The 19,206-nt window shown below is 40.4% G+C and overlaps 1 protein-coding gene across 1 annotated transcript in view; it reads left to right on the top strand.

Annotated features, from left to right (window-relative positions):
• The first annotated feature begins 218 nt into the window (after positions 1 to 218).
• The window catches only part of LOC149167919 (transcription initiation factor TFIID subunit 1-like), a 153,614-nt gene continuing 134,626 nt past the window's right edge, over positions 219 to 19,206 (top strand). Inside the window, exons 1-3 of the mRNA XM_089430632.1 lie at positions 219 to 315; positions 433 to 493; positions 629 to 689. Of these exons, the coding sequence (XP_089286758.1) occupies positions 219 to 315; positions 433 to 493; positions 629 to 689 (219 nt within the window). The remainder of the gene's footprint in view (positions 316 to 432; positions 494 to 628; positions 690 to 19,206) is intronic.

The raw sequence follows: 19,206 nt of genomic DNA, 5'->3' as shown, positions 1-19,206 counted from the left end.
TTTTTGTGAGAATCGAATGTGGATACAGCGTATTATCTTCTGATTCCTCACTGGCATCGTTTTCTTGATACAATAATGCATAAACCACATCTGTTTGTGTGAATCCACTGTTTTCCATGTTGTTCAGCGTTTCGTTCTTTAGCAAATGTGCATTCTCCATTGGATGTGCGTTATCTTCAGCGATGTAATTGTTGGATTCTTTGTGATCTTCCATCTTAATGCCTCCAGAGATGGATTTAGACGCTGTTTCATTCCCAGTGCTACAGTGTGTTTCATTATTCGAGATTAGGGAATTAAGAAATGATATCTGCGTAGGTACGATTCTGGAACCTGTGTGAGGTATGGCAGCTACGGAGGGGTTTGTACTAGCGCCTGATTTCTTTTCTAATCTTTCAAATTTCAGGGCTTGTTTTTGTTTTTTACATTCTTCAGATTTAATGGATTTAAGAGCTACGCATGAGTCTATTCTGGACCATAGTGTTGGTTCAATGAGGTTAGATAATTTCAGGTGTAGTTTAAGAGCTTTCTCATTTAATAGATTCAGTTCTGACCGCAATTTGCTAATCTCTGAGCAAATGAGTGAATGGATGGTTTTGGTGAAAATGTGGTTGCTTCTGTAGTTTTTCAGGTTGTGCTTAATGCAGGCAAATGGAGGAATAATGGAGGCGTCTCTACAACGTTTGAGAAAGGTAAGGTCTGACTTCTTCATTGCAAAAAAAAAAAAAAAAAAAAACCTTACCTTCATCAAAACTTGTCGACTCCTTATACTACCCACCTTAACCTTTATTTATTTATCTTCATCTGTCTCTGACTTCTTCACAAATCTAAATCCTGATGATGTACCACAGAGGATGGTTCGAAACGTCGATGCATAAAATAACAAAATGCGATTGATTCATCATTGTCGATAGATGATTGAGAGACTTATAATTTTTTTATAAAAAACTTGAACACAAAAAAGAATCTAAGATATGCTTATTGTTGCTTCACCATCTCATTGAACTCATTGGGATTTTTTCAATAACGATTGTGCTACAGAACATATTTAATAGGGTATTTTCCTGTGGGATTTACTGACAAGAGACCCATGATTTTGCTTGCCATATGTTTTTCTCTTTGGTGCTCATTGCTATACAGTTAAGATTGGTTGACTGTGTCGTAAACAAGTATCGGTCCTTCGTCTACATGCAGAGTACATGGTGTGGCAATTATGATATAACTTTCAAATAATAGATATTTATTTTTTTATTATAAATTGGTGGATATGATTCAACATATCACCTCTTCGATGGGATAATAACATGTCATATTTTAATAATGACCAAGTAGTTGGAATCGTTTCTGGACTTGGCACAATGAAAAAGTACACTTCTTTGAAGCGACATTGCTTCATGCTAAGTAAAAGAACTCTTAAAAAAATTATCTATATCTTGATCTTGACAGAATCATAGTCATAATAATTTTGACAAAGATTTTGAAAATGCACTATTCTATCTCTATTGATGAAATATATATATATATATATATATATATATATATATATATATATATATATATATATGAAATGTTGTCTCGAGATAGGGAAATGTCTTGCACACAATCGGTTTGTTGAGAGAATATCTCAACCACACACTAATCTAGGAAACATCTAGATCTTAACAACTCCTAAACATTAGGAACAAACTCTTGTACATAGAATGCATCACAACTAAGACAAGTAGGAATTATATTTCCAAGTCGCCTCCTTAATGACTGCTTGTCTCAATCTCAATCAACAAAGTTTAGTTGTGGTCCTAGTGTTTACAAATATGATTAAAAAAATATGTTGATTTCCATATAAAGGAACAATCATCTACCAAAATGCACGGGTGCCCAACCGCTGCAACTGTCAGTCTAATAGGATGCCCTTCGCATATATGGTTTTGTCAACCATTATCTGCATACATGTACCTATACCTGTAAACCCCCCTCCATCATCGTCATCATGGGTTTTTTTGAATTACCCATAACCATGCTCTGGGTTTTATCGGCTGACCCTAAACCATGCCCGGGGTTTTTCCGGTTGACCCTAAACCATGCCCAGGGTTTTTCCCGCTGACCCTAAACCATGCCTGGGGTTTTTCCCGCTGACCCTAAACCATGCCTACAAGAATCCTTGTCCACTTCACTCTCACACGTGGTTTCTCGGTTACCACAAACCTATACTGCAAAGTGGTTTCCGACTTACCACAAACCTGCACTTCCAAAGTGGTTTTAAGCAGTGTTGATAATATCGTTGAGATATTGGCAGTTTTTGGAAATATCGCGATATTTTCGGTGAGCCGAAATATCGTTGAGAAAATATCGCAATATTTCTGAAATATCACTGATATCTCGACAAAATATTGCGCGATGATATAAAAAATTGCCGGGTAGGCTGGGTTGCGGCTAGAAAGGGAATTTGGTCATTTTCATTTCTGAGTCTTGGAGAAGGAAGGGGAAGAGCTTTGTGGTGGTTTTCAAGGAGGGACTGAGGATCAAACAACCATTATCATCACCAACTAAGAATTTTTTGTGGATCAAAGATTGAAGAACGAGTGAGCCAAAATTCATTTCTTCCATTAACATGCATGTTCTTAAAAACCCATATGTTAATGATTGTTTTTATAGATTTAGGATTATGCTTGCTTGCCTCTTTGCCTACCAACATTTTGCTTTGTTTTTTTTCCATTTGCTATGATTTTCATGCCCATGAGCCAATGCAAGGGTTTTCTCCATATTTGGACAATAAGCTTCATTTTTTTTAACTTTCTTATGCATCCTCTTATTGTCGTTTTTCATTCACATTGCAAATAATGTAGTAATTTTTTTTTTTTTTAAATGAGATGGTTATTAACTTATTACTTATTATTTTTTGTGAAAGGGTGTTTAATGCCAATTTTTTGTTTTTTTGGTGCCCTGGGTTTTAATTAGTTCACTAAAAATATGCCAAAAGCCTTGGACCAATTTTGGGAGTATGGGGAGCTTGATGGTGGGACAAATCAGACATATCTATCATGCAAATTGTGTGGGAGCAAGATGGAAGGAGGGATTACGCGATTGAAATACCATTTGGCTAAACTCTCTGAACATGATGTAATGCCTTGTATGGTTTCTAGTGTGGAGGTTATACAAAAAGCTCTTGAAACAATTGATGAAAATGACAAAAATATAGCTACTAGGGAAAGGGCAGTGATCCCAAATAGATCGCTGATAGTTTTATTTGTTTTGTTACATATAAGTTTATAATTCATGATGATGAGATACTTTTATATATGTGATGTTATTTTGTATTGGTTCTCCACATTTGAGTCCTTGATTGGACAATTACCAGGGATCAACAGGGTTTGGTATCGCCTTTCATTCATCATTTTTATTTTACATCCACTACATCATATATATTCGTGCTTTCTTCATATTTATGTGCCAATGTGTTTATTTCATGTTGTTATTGCTTTATAAGTTTAAAAATATGAAAAATGAATATATTATGCATTTTTATGTTTGCCGATATTTTGCCAATATCGCCGATAAGATGTTTTCTAGACCATCGCCGATATTTTGCCGATACCAATATTTTCAACACTGATTTTAGGATTACAATGAACTTTATGGGGGTACACATGCCTAATTAGGCTTACATTACACATTCCAACTCACGGAGTTACCAGATACATACTTTTCAAAGGCCACTACAAAACATCATACTTGCTTACTAACACGTGTGATTCACATTACAACATAATATTGAGTCTGCTTTATTTTTCCACACAATTTTATCTTTGTTGTCCATCCCTATTCAACATCTTTGCTGCCATAACCAATACACTTTGCTTACATATTGCTTCCAAAAACATTGTTTGTGCCACACCCTGTTACCTGCTATCCTTGGACAAAATTTCAAAGAGATCTTCGCTATGTCATGAAACTGTTCATCCACATTATTGATAGTAATCTTGGATCTCCATACTTTCCTGTCATTTGTTAGAGTAGCCAATTCTAACAAAAATAACTTCATATTGAGGTGGCTAATCTCAATATGTATATATATATATATATATATATATATATATATATATATATATATATATATATTGATTTTAATCCCAAGATTAATTCACCATAAAAATTATCATTTACCACAAACATGCACAAACAATGATGCTTAGAAACAAGCAACCATAAACAACCAAATTTCTATCTCATCTAGCTATTAATGTTGCATCGCTAAACACTAGCCTGTTCCACACTATCATTTCATTGCAATAGATCTCATGACTTGCAATAGATTTATTGGTGATGTAAATTCTTTATTATATTCCAAGTCACTTTGGCATTCCTAATCCAAAGGCGACGACTTTCATGTAGACTACCTTTTCTCGAGTTCATTAACAAAGTTACAGGTAAGTTTGATGCTGAACCAACCCGCCAGATGGTCACATTAGCCACAGTTCCTATGGCGCTCAGCAGGCACAACCCTCTGACTTGAAGCCTTTGATAGAAACTAGATAAGGCACTCATAACATTGCCACCAGGTGCAAACTCCAAAACGTGAATGTTGATTTTGTCGCCGCTGCCAGTAGGGACTTCTGAAGCGTTCCCATATGGTTGATTGGTCTCATTGTTATCAACTGTCACTTGAACACCATTACTGTCATTTTTCTCCTCAAATTCAGCATTTTCCAGAGGAGGAGAGTAAGAAGAATCTGACTCAACCCCTCCTCCAATGTAAGATGAATTGGACTTGATCACTGTTAAAGTGATAATTTCCAATAGCAATCCAATTGAAGACGCAAATCGACGAAACCACTTATGAGAATGTCTCTAGCTCTGTGCATTTGCCTAATACTATATTGTGTGACATTCTCCCGAGCTCTTGGTTCGATGTGGATTCCTTGAACTTGTGAATGATCCAAAATTGAATCGTGCTGAGGCGTGAAGTGTTGACCTCTGAGAAGATGAACTGCATGTCTAGTTAGGCTCTGCATCTTTTTGAACCTCCTCCTATACTTGTTCAGATAATAATGGCGACGTTGTTCTCCAAGAACACCCAAATCTACAAACATTATACATGGTTGGGCATATATATTTTCATGATCTCAACAAGTGGATATCAAATATGAATCGCTACAAAATACTTTATGCTACAAGCAATGACATCACTGATCACCACTTCACACGCACAACCTAGATTTTGAAATATATCTAGATATTCGTGATTGAGCTTTCACAAGTAGCACAATGGTTATTTCTCACAGCACCAACGACTTCTCCAAACACTGCAAGCACTATGATCCACGACTAAAGACCAAACACTGTCCTTTGGACCTTTGAAGAAAAATTCAACCGTTCCACCAGTCGGCTCTAGTGCCCAACCTCCACGCAGAAAACTCTACTCACAAGTCGATAGCAACACCAAACTTCAACCAGTTGCTCTACACAAGATCAAGGTCCAGATCGCGGTCTCAGATGAAGCAACTCTCCCAACTCTCCTTCCATGGGTCTACAACGTCAACACACCTCATCCAACAAACACAAATCGATCTAGAGGCACCATCAATCCTTCTCTAAAGCACACAACTCTTCTCCAGATGCGCAGGTTGGAGGCATTGTCAGTCCTTCTCCATAGCAGTCATCTCTTCTCCAGGTGCATGTTGATTTGGGGTAGCATCAGATGTGCTCTAACCATGAAAATTGGTGGAGAGGCTAAAGCGCATGAGATCTCCAAGACCCAGAAATGGTTTGGGGAAATTCCACCCAGTTAGAGAGATATTAAAATAATTAATATTTTAATGGAGTTTCTAAGTCTAAACTTAGGAAAATTAAAATATTAGTGGGTATTAATATAAAACTGGGTGAGAAGGTTCTAAATGACATGGATCAAGCCAAATCTAATCTTAGCCGTTGATTAGAGATTTAATCTCGGTCGTTGAAGACTCAACAGAAAACTATAAGAGGAGGCTTGAGGGCTAGTTGGAGATACACCAAGATTGATTAGTCAGTTCGATTTTCTGGAGCGAGGTTTGTTGAGAGAAATCGAATAAGTGATCAAAGTTGCAGTGAGGGGCAGTGAGTGCATAGCAGAGAGGTAGACATAGTGCCGAAAGACCAACGCAGAGGCAGAGAAGGCTACGCAGAGCCAACAGGAGCCACGCAGAGGACCAGAGGGATTGCGTAGAGGCTACCAAGGCCCGCGTGAGTGACACAGAGGGCCAAAGAGCCAGCGTAGAGCATTAGGAGGATGACGCAGAGGCTAAGAGGGATGACGCTGAGCCTCAGGGAAGCGTTGGAGAGTTTTTCGTGGAGCAGGCTTGCCAAATATCTGCTTCCGAAGAGAGATATCATTGCCAGGTTGATTTCTTTGTTAAGTGAGCTAGTTTGGCACCAAGTTGTACTCAAGAAAAGCTGCTTAATAATAAAAACCTCAGAATTGGTGCATCGGTTTTCCCAAGTTGGGTTTCTCCAGGGACAATTGTCCAAAAAAAACGGTGTCCCTTGTGTGTTTGCTATTTCTTTCAGTTGATGATATGTAGATGGTTGAGATTGCATTTGTGTTTATTTTCAGTATTTATATGGTTAAATAACTTGTTAAGAAATTAAACAAGTAGGTGAAATAAACTAGATAGTGTAGGAATAATTTCTAATAGGTTAGACTTAGAAATTTCAACAATGCGTAGGTTAGAGGCACCGTCACATGCCTCTCTGGTCAACCTTGTCAACAAGTGGGCTGACAACCCTTCCAAAGTCACAGCAACACAGTCAACACAAAACTTCTAAAACTGTGGAAACACTTGTCCACACTTTGCTAAGCTCGGCCCGAATGAATGGAAAAACCAAAAATGAATGAACAAACAAACAAACACTGACCAAACTCTATTTCCCTAGGCCCGGGAGGGGCCAAGGCCCAGGTCCATATGGGATCTGATACCAACAAAGATTTTGATAATGCACACTTTTCTATCTCTATTGATGAAATATATATATATATATATATATATATATATATATATATATATATGAAGTGTTATCTCAAGATAGGGAAATTGTCTTGGACACAATCAATTTGTTGAAAGAATATCTCAGTCACACACTAATCTAGGAAACATCTAGATCTCAACAACTCCTAAACATTAGGAACAAACTCCTGTACATAGAATGCATCACAACTAAAACAAGTAGGAATTATATTTCCAAGTATCTTGACATAACCATAGTCATAATAATTGAAATACATTGTAGATGAGCAAGGTGTTTGATATACCATGAGGACAACCATCCCAAAAAGTACGCTGCGTGATAACGGTGCATCTCTCCAACTTCTTAAAGGGCACAAATTTTTAAGCCACTAATTTACTAAGTTATATTATATAAAAGGGCCTAAGAATTTGTGACCTTCAAAAAATATATATATATATATATATATATATATATATATATATATATATATATATATATATATATATATATATCAAATTGCAAATTTTATATATTTTATTGTATTTATTTTGTTATAAGCACAATGTTGTTATTGTTATTTTATATTTGTTAGGTTATTTGTCCTAATAACATGCTTTGGAGAATCTTGTTGAAGTTGTGAAACATGAATATATGACCAGCAAAAGGCGATACAATATACAAGTGTTATTGGAACAATTTATTACAGAATGGTGAAAACATGTAATTGAACATTTTGTCTGACAGTGTCAATATAATTGGTTTCTTTTGGGAAATGACTATGTATGACCATGTCATTGTTGTTACATGCAAAAATTGACGAGGTTTCTTTGTGTTGCATGCTTTCAATATACTTATACACCACACTTTTCTTGCTTTTTAGATAGGATCGTGAATTAGTAGAAGCTCAGGCAGAAATCAAGGTTCTGACGTTGACAGAACGCATGGAAGAAAAAGAAGTAGAAGAGGTAATCACATTGGTTTTGGTAGATTTCAAAACTGCAATGACTTACAAAGTTCAAAGAAGCAGCCCTCTTTGAAGCAGAGAGGTCAATGTAGTTTGCTCTGGCAAAAACATTGATGGTCAATGATTTACATATTAGGAACTAGGAGTTGATGAAACAGATTGAAAATTTCCAGGCCTCCTTTCGCTAATTTGGATTTTCGATTTTTTCTTTTAGTTTGATAAAAATGTTGCTTCGCTGGAGCTTAGGTTTCTTTTATGATAAAACATACTGGACAATGGGCTGCTATGACTTTTATCTGGACAGTTGAGGTCTATTGTGTTACAGGAGAACAAAATGGATTTGCAAAAGGTTCTAGAAGTTGAGAAGCTATGTCAAACAGGTTGCAAAGTTTACACAACAAGAGGTCATCAGCTTAGAGTTCTTCACCGGCTTGTAGAGTTTTTGTGTGTGGGCGTTTTGGTGTAATTGGCTTGAGCCAATCAAACAATTACAAAGCAATTAAACCACAGATTTCATACAGCAATGTAGCCACTTATTGTTATATAGTTGATATGGTAAAATTCGATTAAAAGAAATTACATAGAACGTTGTACAACAATACCTTCTTATTATTTATAGACGAAAAAAAAAGTAAAAAGTGTTAGTGATCACTATTAGAAAACCATCATGGTTTAAATAACTTTATCTCATTTGAAATAAAAAACTCGAGTATAACTTTGTTGATATTGACGGTCGACTTTGTTGTTTACAATTATAGTAGGATTCATCTCATCAAATTTTTATCTAAAGTGATAAGGATTTTATATTAAGATGATGGGAAATGGAAGCATTTTACAAAATGCATAAAATCAAATAAATATAGCTTTTCATGGGCATATACACATCATTGTCTGTTATCATCATTCTGTACAATAACAAAGAATAATAATGATTCTTATTAAAATTTCAGTGGGCCTCGTTTGGATCCAATTCATCTAGCGTGATAAGCCGCTTATTCGAATCCCGAGGTGTATGTGCCTTAAATGGCAGGGTATTCAGAGTTTGGAAGATTGTGCAACAGCGAGACTTGAAGTCCTGTCTATCGTGTTTAACGGAATCCGAAACTGATCGTGTTGGATGCCGACCCTTAAGCATTAGCAAACGAGAGACTTCATGTATGCCTCCCCACTTCTCAAATGCTCGAGCTAAATCAAACCTTCCTGCTTTCAACACAACAAATGATTAGTGGTGAATGAATGACGAGAATTGTATGTATGACATGGATTGTATAATTCTATTTCTGATTTATATTCATGCAAAGTCATAGCCTTGTATTATATTAGCTACCTCATGTTTGCACATGAAGATAAGCTCTTGATGATAATATTCTTTTACCATTTCATGAGCATTTTTGTGAGTATTTTCTAATAGGGTCAAAGTCAACTAACAATCTCTAAATGCACGCTATAATTCATTTAGCACCTTCTTATCCTCTAATCAAGTGATTTCAACACAGCGACAGCGACAAGGTGGACTATTACATAGCAGTATCCTCTACTTTGTTGGGATTAAGCGTCATTCAACCAAGACAGGATATTAGAAAAGTCTGTTCATAAGGCAAAAATGCTGAGCAGCAAACTATAAGAGGGTATATTTTGTTTCCTGTCTAAGAGCGAAAGACGATGACTCATTATAAGATACACCCCCTAGTGAATTTCACATTCAGGTCTTATGATGAACTGGTGGCCAATCTCAACAGTCACATTGATTTGGTCATTTCAGACGCTATAAGTAGGAACCTATAACTATGTAAGACATCAACATTCAGAGACAGGCACATAACTAGACAACTATGTAATACATCAAAACTCCCCATTGTTTGGGTAATGACTTCTGTAAAAATAATGTTTCAATTTGTACCTTTGTGCCAAAGCACTTAAGCTTATGTTTTTTGAAAAATTACATCTTTTATTTCTGAAAATCTGTACAAAAGATGAAAGGGTATGTACAATGGAGATCATAACCCCTTTGTTTGAGCAAACGGTGAAATAAAACCAGAGTATTTAACTGGATCCAAATTTTAGCAAAAAAAATTCATTTAGACAGGTGTTGATGGTGATAGAACAAATGGAAGACAAAGAACACACCTCATAAGCAAAGGCAACCTTGCACCTAATTTAATGCAGAAACTCTTAGGTAATGCCAAATTCTTGCAATTACAGGATGAACATAGGCGAGAGAATCACCAAATAATGTAGAGCTCCATTGAATCTTATGTTAATTGATTTAGAGATGGAAGGGTTCTGCTAAATTTAGAAGTGTGCTAAATTTGGCAGAGGGACCCACAAGTGAAGCTAAGGCACAATTATACTCTCTCTTAATTTTGACTTAGGAAAATTCTAATTTTCTTATAGTAACGAAATGTAAATCGACCTAGTACAGTGATGTATGGTTTAACGGTAAGTCTACTTGGGCGAAGCTCAAGATACCGCAGTTCAAATCTCATTGAGTACAATGTCCTGATGTGGTGGCAGCTCAAGGAGTAGATTCCCCATGATCATCTTGGCGGCTATGTGAGTCTCGGCTCTTGCCAAAATCATAGGATCTTAGTATATCCGACTTGCAGTAGTTGGATGTACTTCTGGTGTTATAGAGGCAGCTATGAGGATTGATCTTGGGTCTCCTATAGATTAGGCTTGGCAGTTACCGATTCACCATGTGTTAAAAAAAAAAACAAAATGTAAATCAAACTCAGCTATCCTACTTGAGTTAGGTTGGGCCGGTTAGATTTTATAAAAAGCGAAGGGCACAGACTTGGCTAATCAAATTATGTACTAGAGTTTTGTGTGTTCAACTCAGGAAAGGAGTTTTTCTAGATCAACGCATTAGGGCAGAGAAGAGAGGTCGAATTGCCTCAGATTTTATATAGCTAGCATGCTTCTCTTTCATGGCCGAGTTAGGGTGCGCAGAGAGGTCGATTCAGCCTGTAACAGCTACGCACTAGCCTTAACAGTTGCGCATGCTAGGAGGTTGAGTTGGTTGGAGGAGTGCAAATCACTATGTTGTGGATCAGCGAATTGAAGGAGAATTTTTTCCAATATATGTAATCAATTTCTGAGAATTTTGCCGAGAATAATAATCGAACACACAAGTTGACTGGTTTTCCCTAATTTGAGTTTCTTGGGTAAATTCAGGTGTATTGTTTATTGCGTGCTTGTGTCTTCGTGAATTTATTTTCCACTGCTATTATTTGTTAGAATAATCAACATATTTAGTAAAAGTGTTTGGAGTTTAGTTTTCCGTTTCTTCATCACAAAATTTTTCTTAAATTAGTAGCTGGGTATTAGAAAGCTAACGTCTTATCTTGAAGCAACCATGACACTTGAATGCCAAGAACACTCCAACACTACTTGAAATATTAGCACTCCTCAAAGATTTTCTTAATTGTCTCTAAGCACTAGCAAACAGGACAAAGGCCATTAGAGAGTGCACTCTTGGCCAGCTTGGCCTTGGATGGAATCCCCTAATATATCACCAACCAAGTAGAAGAACTCTTAGTTTGTAGGAAAGCCAAAATGACCACACATGATGAAGGTGACAAATCCAACTATTCTTCATATTTATGTGGAGTCAGTAAGCATCAAGGACTGGGGATTGCAGATGTCTACAGGGAGTATAAATGATGGGAGTCATGCTACAGGGGAAGGCAACCAAAGCATCACCCCCTTGTTGATTTCTAGTAGCATTGGATGTGCTCTTAGCCTCAAAATTTGTAGGGAGGCTAGGATACATGTATTCCACAATACCCAGAAAATCGTTTTAGGAAATTCCACCCGGAGACAGTTTTATTAAAATGATTAATTATTTTTAATGGGTGCCTAAGTTTAAACTTAGGAAATTAAAATAATTAAAGGGTGTTAATCAAACTGTGGGTGAAACTTCTAGAAAAAGATGGAGATCGAGTCCAAATGATTTGAGACATTGATTAAAATCTAATTTGGGCCGTTGATTACTCAATTGGAGGATTATAAGGACTTCAATAGGCATTTGGAAAACACATCAGAGAGAGATCAAGAGATCAAATTTCTCAGATAGGACAGCGCAACAGTTGCTAGAGAATCAATCGAGGAGATTTCTTACAATGAGGGGCAGGGATAGTATTTGGAGGGGAGTTTTCTTGGACCAGAGAGTACAAGGTAGAGAGGGCAAAGAGACGTCCAGAGAGGCTGACACAGGGCCACGTAGAGCTACGTTGTTGCAGCGCAGAGCTTCAGAGGCAAATCGAAATTCTGCTGAGGAAGTCGAGTTCCAGAGCCAGAAGCCGAGGTGTGAGATCGGGAGGCCTGAGAGCTAAAGTTTCCAGCCAGCAGAGAGTTAGAAAGAAGTGCAGCATAGTCCCAACTGCAGTGACGCAATGACTGCGTGGGAGTGACGCAGAACTACGCAGAGGCTCACCTCCAATGCATATCAATGCCAGTTCTTCCAATGACAGGGTGAGATCATCTCACTATTATTTTTGCCCAGTTTCTCTCTGTATCACATAGCCAGTTGGGCATCCAACGAATTGTACTTAGATTTACTATTGCTTAATAATATAAACCCTCAGCTGCTGCATCGGTTTTCCCACACTGGGTTTTTCGGAGGACATTTGTTCAAAAATAACTGTGTAGATGTGTGTGATGATTATTTCTTTCCTGTGTTGTATTTAGTTTCCGCAGTTTTTTATTTGTGTAGGCTGCAGTGTATTTAATTCGATATTTTCCATATCACACAACAAGTAAATTATTTAATTGAATTAACAATTAGAAGAATTAACATCAATTGCTGCAGTAGGAATTGGGTAACCAATTTTTCACATGGTATCAGAGCACAGATCATGAGCAGAAGATCTCAGAAGCAGAAAGGAGACAAGAGGTAGTTTGACATTTCACTGGCAGAGATGGCAACTCATGGGTTGCGAGATCAAGATCAGTTGGAGGGTGCATCCAACTACGTGATCTGGAAGGCAAGGATCTCATGCCTTCTAGATGAGCACGATCTCAAAACCTATGTCGATAGTGTGGTGGATGTACTCGTGGATCCGGATCCGCTCAAGAAGTACAAGGCTAAAATGGCAAAGGCCAAATGATTGATCCTCAACGGAGTGAGAGATCACGTAGTGTGTCACATTGCTAGCAAAGATACTGCCCACAGATGTGGGAAGCATTGGCCACGCTATACGAAGAATCTTCTGAGCAACAGAAGATGTACTTGGAGCAAAAGATGAGATCCAAGCAGATGCAGAAGGGGGAACACATTGATCTATTCCTAATGAAGCTTTAGGAAATCTGAGACTCGTTGGCAGCTGTGGGGTCAACACCTCAACATATTGAGATGGTGAGGCTGGCCCTGAATTCAGTCTTAGAAGAATGGAATGTGTTTGTCTAGAGTATCCTGGGCAAAGAGAGATTGTTGGATTGTGAAGGAATGTGGGCTGCTCTTCAACAAGAAGAGGTGAGGCGAGACTTAGTCAAGTGCAAACTTGATAGTAGCAGCAGCAGTAGGACGAAGCCCAAGGAGGAGGAAGAGAATGCAACCCTTGCATCAAAGAGGCGGCAAGAGCAGCGGAAGAAGAAAGATGTTTCGAAGATCAAGTGCTTCCGATGTGGTGAACTTGGTCACTACGCTACATAGTGTTCTCTAAAGAAGAAGGACAAAGACGAGAAGCATGATCCGAAGGTTGCATCTGCAAAGATAGAGGAGGAGGAGTTTTCCATGGTTGCTCAGATACCTCCAAGGGAGAAGTGGGGTGATCTAGAACTGTAGTTCGAAAGAACTGCAGATGGGCAAGATCCTTGAGGAGTCCACCTCTTGGATCAATACTGTCACGCGCCTATACTGGCGGTACTCTTTCAACCGCACTACAGTGAGGTGCGGCACTACCAACCGTTTTCTTTTCACCAATACTTACGATTGTAGACTACGCCTAACATTCCATACTTAGTTTATTTTTCATTACCAAGTATTATTTTTATCCTTTATACAAGTGAAAGCCCATAACATTCACATAAACAGCATTATACAAGAGAAATGCACAACAGTATAAAGGGAGGGGCAACTCCCTGCAATATGAGTCTACCTAAATCAATATATATAATCTTCTTTTATAAGTACAAGTTAAATCTTGGGAAACCCCAAATTTACACTTAGCTAAATTTCCAACTTCGGCAAACTCGGTTGCCCAGCTCGTCGGCGCCTCCACACAGTCGCCGCACGACTCACCAACCCTTCGTTCACCTCGTCGCACGATCGTGTTGTTTTCCCAACTTGGGCGTGCCTCGTTGTAACCAAGTTGCCACACACGGGCGCCTCCACACGAGTCACACCTTCGTTCACAACCTCAACACTTCACTGTTTCCACCGTTTCGTCGTGCACGGCGCGCCCTACCCAAGTCGCCTGTCCACACGATTCTTCGTTTTGGCGTGCTCGGCACGCCCTCGCCCATCCGCACGTCCACCCGTTCACCCAAACTCGTTCACCCAAACAACTTCAACCGAGTCCCCACACGACTTCACCAGGGTCGCCACACGACTTCACCCGGTTCGCCTGAACGACCTCACCCGGGTCGCCACACGACTTCACCCGGCTCGCCCGAACGACTTCACCCGGGTCGCCCGACGACCTCACCCCTCTCCCTCGAACGACCTCACCCGATTCGCTCGAACGACCTCACCCGAGTTTCCTGCCCGACGACCTCGCCCGAGTTTTGCCTGAATGACCTCACCCGAGTCCTGCCTGAACGACCTTGCCCGAGTTCTGCCCACGACCTCGCCCGAGTTCTGCCCACGACCTCGGCTGATTCTGCCCGCGACCTCGCCCGATTCTGCCCGCGAGTTTTCTGAGGCTCGCAAGATGCCTCAGCTCTCCATGTAGTGGGAATGCTCCATAGTCTGCTCACAACTCCATCCAAGTCCATGGCCTTGTTGTACATAAGTGCACAACCTCTCCATCGGCTCATAAATAAGTCATCTCCATGTCACACCAGCAAATCCACCTGCACAACATCCCTGCCTTGGCACTCCTCATTGGATGCCCATAAGTGACACCTCTACAAGTGCTCCTGCATCATGTCCCTGCATAAGATTGCCATGCTCCATGTCTCCAACCTGATGTCCATGACTAAGTTGTCCATGTAGTCCAACCAAGTAGACCCATCACAACAATCGGTCATCCTCATCCAAGTCTGCAATCTTTGGTCTAGTGAACTCAGTTACCCAGCCATATCATCATCATGAGTCCCTTCCATCATAGCTCCCCCACTAAAGGTTCCACCAAGGCTTCCTCTTGGTCTTGGCCATGAGAAGTCCACCCAAGCAACTCAAGTGTGTGCCCTTCTCCAATATGTCCATGAGTCATGCCGGGCACTTAGCCAATTCTCCATGTGGCTAAAGCATGACTCAATCCTCCGCAACGATCATCATGTTCCTCCCTTGTCACAGGCCTTTGTACCTTCTACCATAAGGTCACAAACAACCCCAACAAGTCCTGCAACAATCAACAACCCTTGCTTCTCCATACAAGGTCTCATCATAGACATCCATGGTAAGATGCTCCCTTGCATCGGCAAACTGATTTTGCCCTTCCCTGCATACGGTCCATCCACCAAATGCCCAAATGAAACACAAGTATCAATAGTACTTACATCATCATTATGAGGCTCCTCCATGTGAGTATCCCCATCCGTCCATGTCTGCAAATTGCACGATCCTGGTCCAACTTGATCATCCTCAAGTTCATCCTCCATCATGGTCATATCTGCAACATCCTCAATCATCACGGCTTCCTCTTCCTTGTCAACACAATCTGCAACTTCATCTTGCTCCATTGTCCAACCAAGTTGAAGAAGTTTGTCTTCAACATTCTTTTCCAAGACTTCAAGTTCCTTTCGAATCCGTGGGTTCTCCTCTTTCAACCGCTTCAACCTGTATAAGGTAAGCAAGAGCTTCCCTTCGCATTCTTCCAAACCTGCCATGCCTTGTCGGTTAGCTTGGCCCAAGCACAAAGCTTCACCTCTGTTAAACCCGTTTCACCCTTCACCTAAATCACCCTGATATTCCACCTGTCACCTGCAAAACTTGAACTCCCTTTCAAGTCTTCGGTCTTCGTAGAATCAACTCCTTGATTTAGTTCACCAGCTTTGATACCACCTGTCACGAAGTGCAGGTGTGTATCAACTTCAACGTTTCAACACCAGCACCAGCTCCCCGGCACTAGCTTTGATACCACCTGTCATGCCCCTATACTGGCGGTAATCTTCCAACTGCACTATAGCGAGGTGCGGCACTACCAACCGTTTTCTTTTCACCAATACTTACGATTGTAGACTACGCCTAACATTCCATACTTATTTTATTTTTCATTACCAAGTATTATTTTTATCCTTTACACAAATGAAAGCCCATAACCTTCACATAAACAACATTATACAAGAGAAATGCACAACAGTATAAAGGGAGGGGAAACTCCCTGCAATATGAGTCTACCTGAATCAATATATATAATCTTCTTTTATAAGTACAAGTTAAATCTTGGGAAATCCCAAATTTACACTTAGCCAAATTTCCAACTTCGGCAAACTCAGTTTCCCAGCTTGTCAGCGTCTCCGCACGGTCGCCGCACGACTCACCAACCCTTCGTTCACCTCGTCGCACGATCATGTTGTTTGCCCAACTTGGGCGTGCCTCGTCGTAACCAAGTCGCCACACATAGGCGCCTCCGCACGAGTCACACCTTCGTTCACAACCTCAACACTTCACCGTTTCCACCGTTTCATCGTGCACGGTGCCCTACCCAAGTCGCCCGTCTGCACGATTCTTCGTTTCGGTGTGCACGGCGCGCCCTCGCTCGGTCGCCCGTCCGCACGTCCACCCATTCACCCAAACTCGTTCACCCGAACAACTTCACCCAAGTCGCCACACGACTTCACCCGGGTCGCCACACGACTTCACCCGGTTCGCCCGAACGACCTCACCCGGGTCGCCACACGACTTCACCCGGCTCGCCCGAACGACTTCACCCGGGTCGCCCGATGACCTCACCCGGCTCGCCCGAACAACCTCACCCGGTTCGCCCGAACAACCTCGCCCGAGTTTTGCCCGCGACTTCGCCCAAGTTTGCTGCACGAGTTTCTTGCACGAGTTTTTCGCCCGAGTTTCTCACCCGACTTTTCTGCACGAGTTTTTCACCCGAGTTCCGCCCATTGTGCGGGCTCATCCACGCATTGCAAAACTCCTTTGATCGAACTCGTGATGATTGAATGATGATTTGCCTCCACAAACCGTCCACTAATATATACGGGCAGGTGGCAAGTTATGTCACCCGGCCGACCCATGCCCAACGCCCAAGCCGACTCGTTCAACATGTTGCCTTCGCCTGAGTGGAGGGTCGGCCCACCCAGCTCGTGGGACCGCCCTCTCAACTCGCCCAACATCGTATAAACTTGCCCGTGGCTCGTTCAATTCGCATTTCGCACGAGCTCCTCGCCCGTCCTTTGCACTGTGAAGGTGACCCGGACCGCAGGTCCATACAAATACCTTGCTACATGAGCCCTGATCAGAAGTAGCAGGATGGACCAGGATCAATTAATGCGGAGGAGTGTCAGAGTGGTAGTTGCAGTGGCTAGGAGCGCTAGAGACTGAGCAGCGCAGAGGAGAGTTGGTACAATGCAAAGTCAGCAGCAACAAATAGGCTTCAGAGGGTCAGCGCAGAGATTAGCAATAGTCAGAACTCCAGCAACAGATGCATCATGCTGAACACCTATTCAATATTTTTGGATGCTTTTCCGTTGTTGATGCAGTAGCAACAACAATTGGAGAAGGTTGCAGTGCAAATGTAGTGTTGGCAATGCCAGTGCTAGCAGTAGCACAAATGCAGAAATTATGAGGGTTACAGTATAGATGCAGTGTTGGCAGTGGCAGGGTCAACGATAGTACAGATGCAACATTTGCGCAGTAGTTGGTGGGCAGTGATGTTAGACATCAACAGCGCAGAGGGAGATGTTACAGAGAAGGGTGATGCTTCAGCAGGTCGCATTACAAGAGCACATTCCTCGCTAAGAGAGAGTGTTGATTTCTGGTAGCATCGAATGTGCTCTTAGCCTTGTTGACCACTGGAGTGGCAACTGATGATTATATGAAGACTCGATGCCCAAAGATGATCCATAGGACACTTGTACCATCAGATATCGTCTGTCAACAGAGCTTTTTAACTCTACTTCTATCTTGTCATCTTTTTTGTACCTAGATTCCACACCCTACGGGGAATTGTAATAAGTAATTCTAATAATGATGAGTTTTGAGTCTGTAATAGGCCTAGGATGTTGGGACTCGATCAACAAACAAGTACACCTTGGAGTGTTTTTTTTATCTAGTTAATTATCCCTTCTTTTTCAGAGGCAGATAATTTTCTAGGTTTTTTCACTCACGTTTTACCCCAAAGTCGGGGTGACGGTTTGAAAGTTGAGCCCCTGACACATCTTAGTGTCTAGAGTCGATATATATTACCATACCAAATCACACAAAAAATTTCGTGGAATTTGGTTAGGTCTAGGTAGTCATTTTTTAATTTTTTAGATTTCCCGCAGGTCAAAAATTGCAAATAAAATTGTATTTAAATTGTAATAAGTGTAGTCTAGAGAAGTTGTATGTGGTATGAGTAATCAAAATTACACCTCTCACCCTCAACTTTCTACTATGACACACTTTGAGGGGTTAATAATGTGTTTTGGACCCTCAAAATCTACTTCTCCTAAGTTTAGTAGGAAATCTGGCAATTAATTAAGCCAGAAATTAAATAAATGGAGAAAAATAAATATCCACACATGCTAAATGTTGTGGAAATGAGGTGGAAAATTATGGGGGAGTTAAAGTGAAGTCCCAGGGTGATGTGGACTCCTAAAATGAAGGAAAGGACATGTGCTTAAATAATATTGAATTTTTGGCATTAAATGAAAAAGCTGCTTGGAAATTCGAATTTGTGAAGTTAATGCACATTTGGGAGGATTTGGAAGAATATTTGGTGGAGATTTTTGTGGGAAATTGTCCCCATATGGGTTACCACCTATGTACACTTGTCATTCCACCATAAAATTCGAATTTGGCACATAAGGGAAGAAGAAAATGATGTCCACTTGCCAGAATTCGATTTTTACACTTGGCATTGGAGCTCCATTCAACAAATTCGAATTTTTCTTTGGGATTGTCACTTCATGCCACTTGTTTAATCCCTTTTACATTGGGATTGGTTTCA

The sequence above is a fragment of the Pinus tabuliformis genome, chromosome 5_1 (assembly GCF_031772625.1).
Source record: "Pinus tabuliformis cultivar Carrire ecotype Pingquan chromosome 5_1, CPIR1, whole genome shotgun sequence".
In the NCBI taxonomy this organism is placed as follows: Eukaryota; Viridiplantae; Streptophyta; class Pinopsida; order Pinales; family Pinaceae; genus Pinus; species Pinus tabuliformis.
This window is presented reverse-complemented; position numbering and strand designations above follow the sequence as displayed.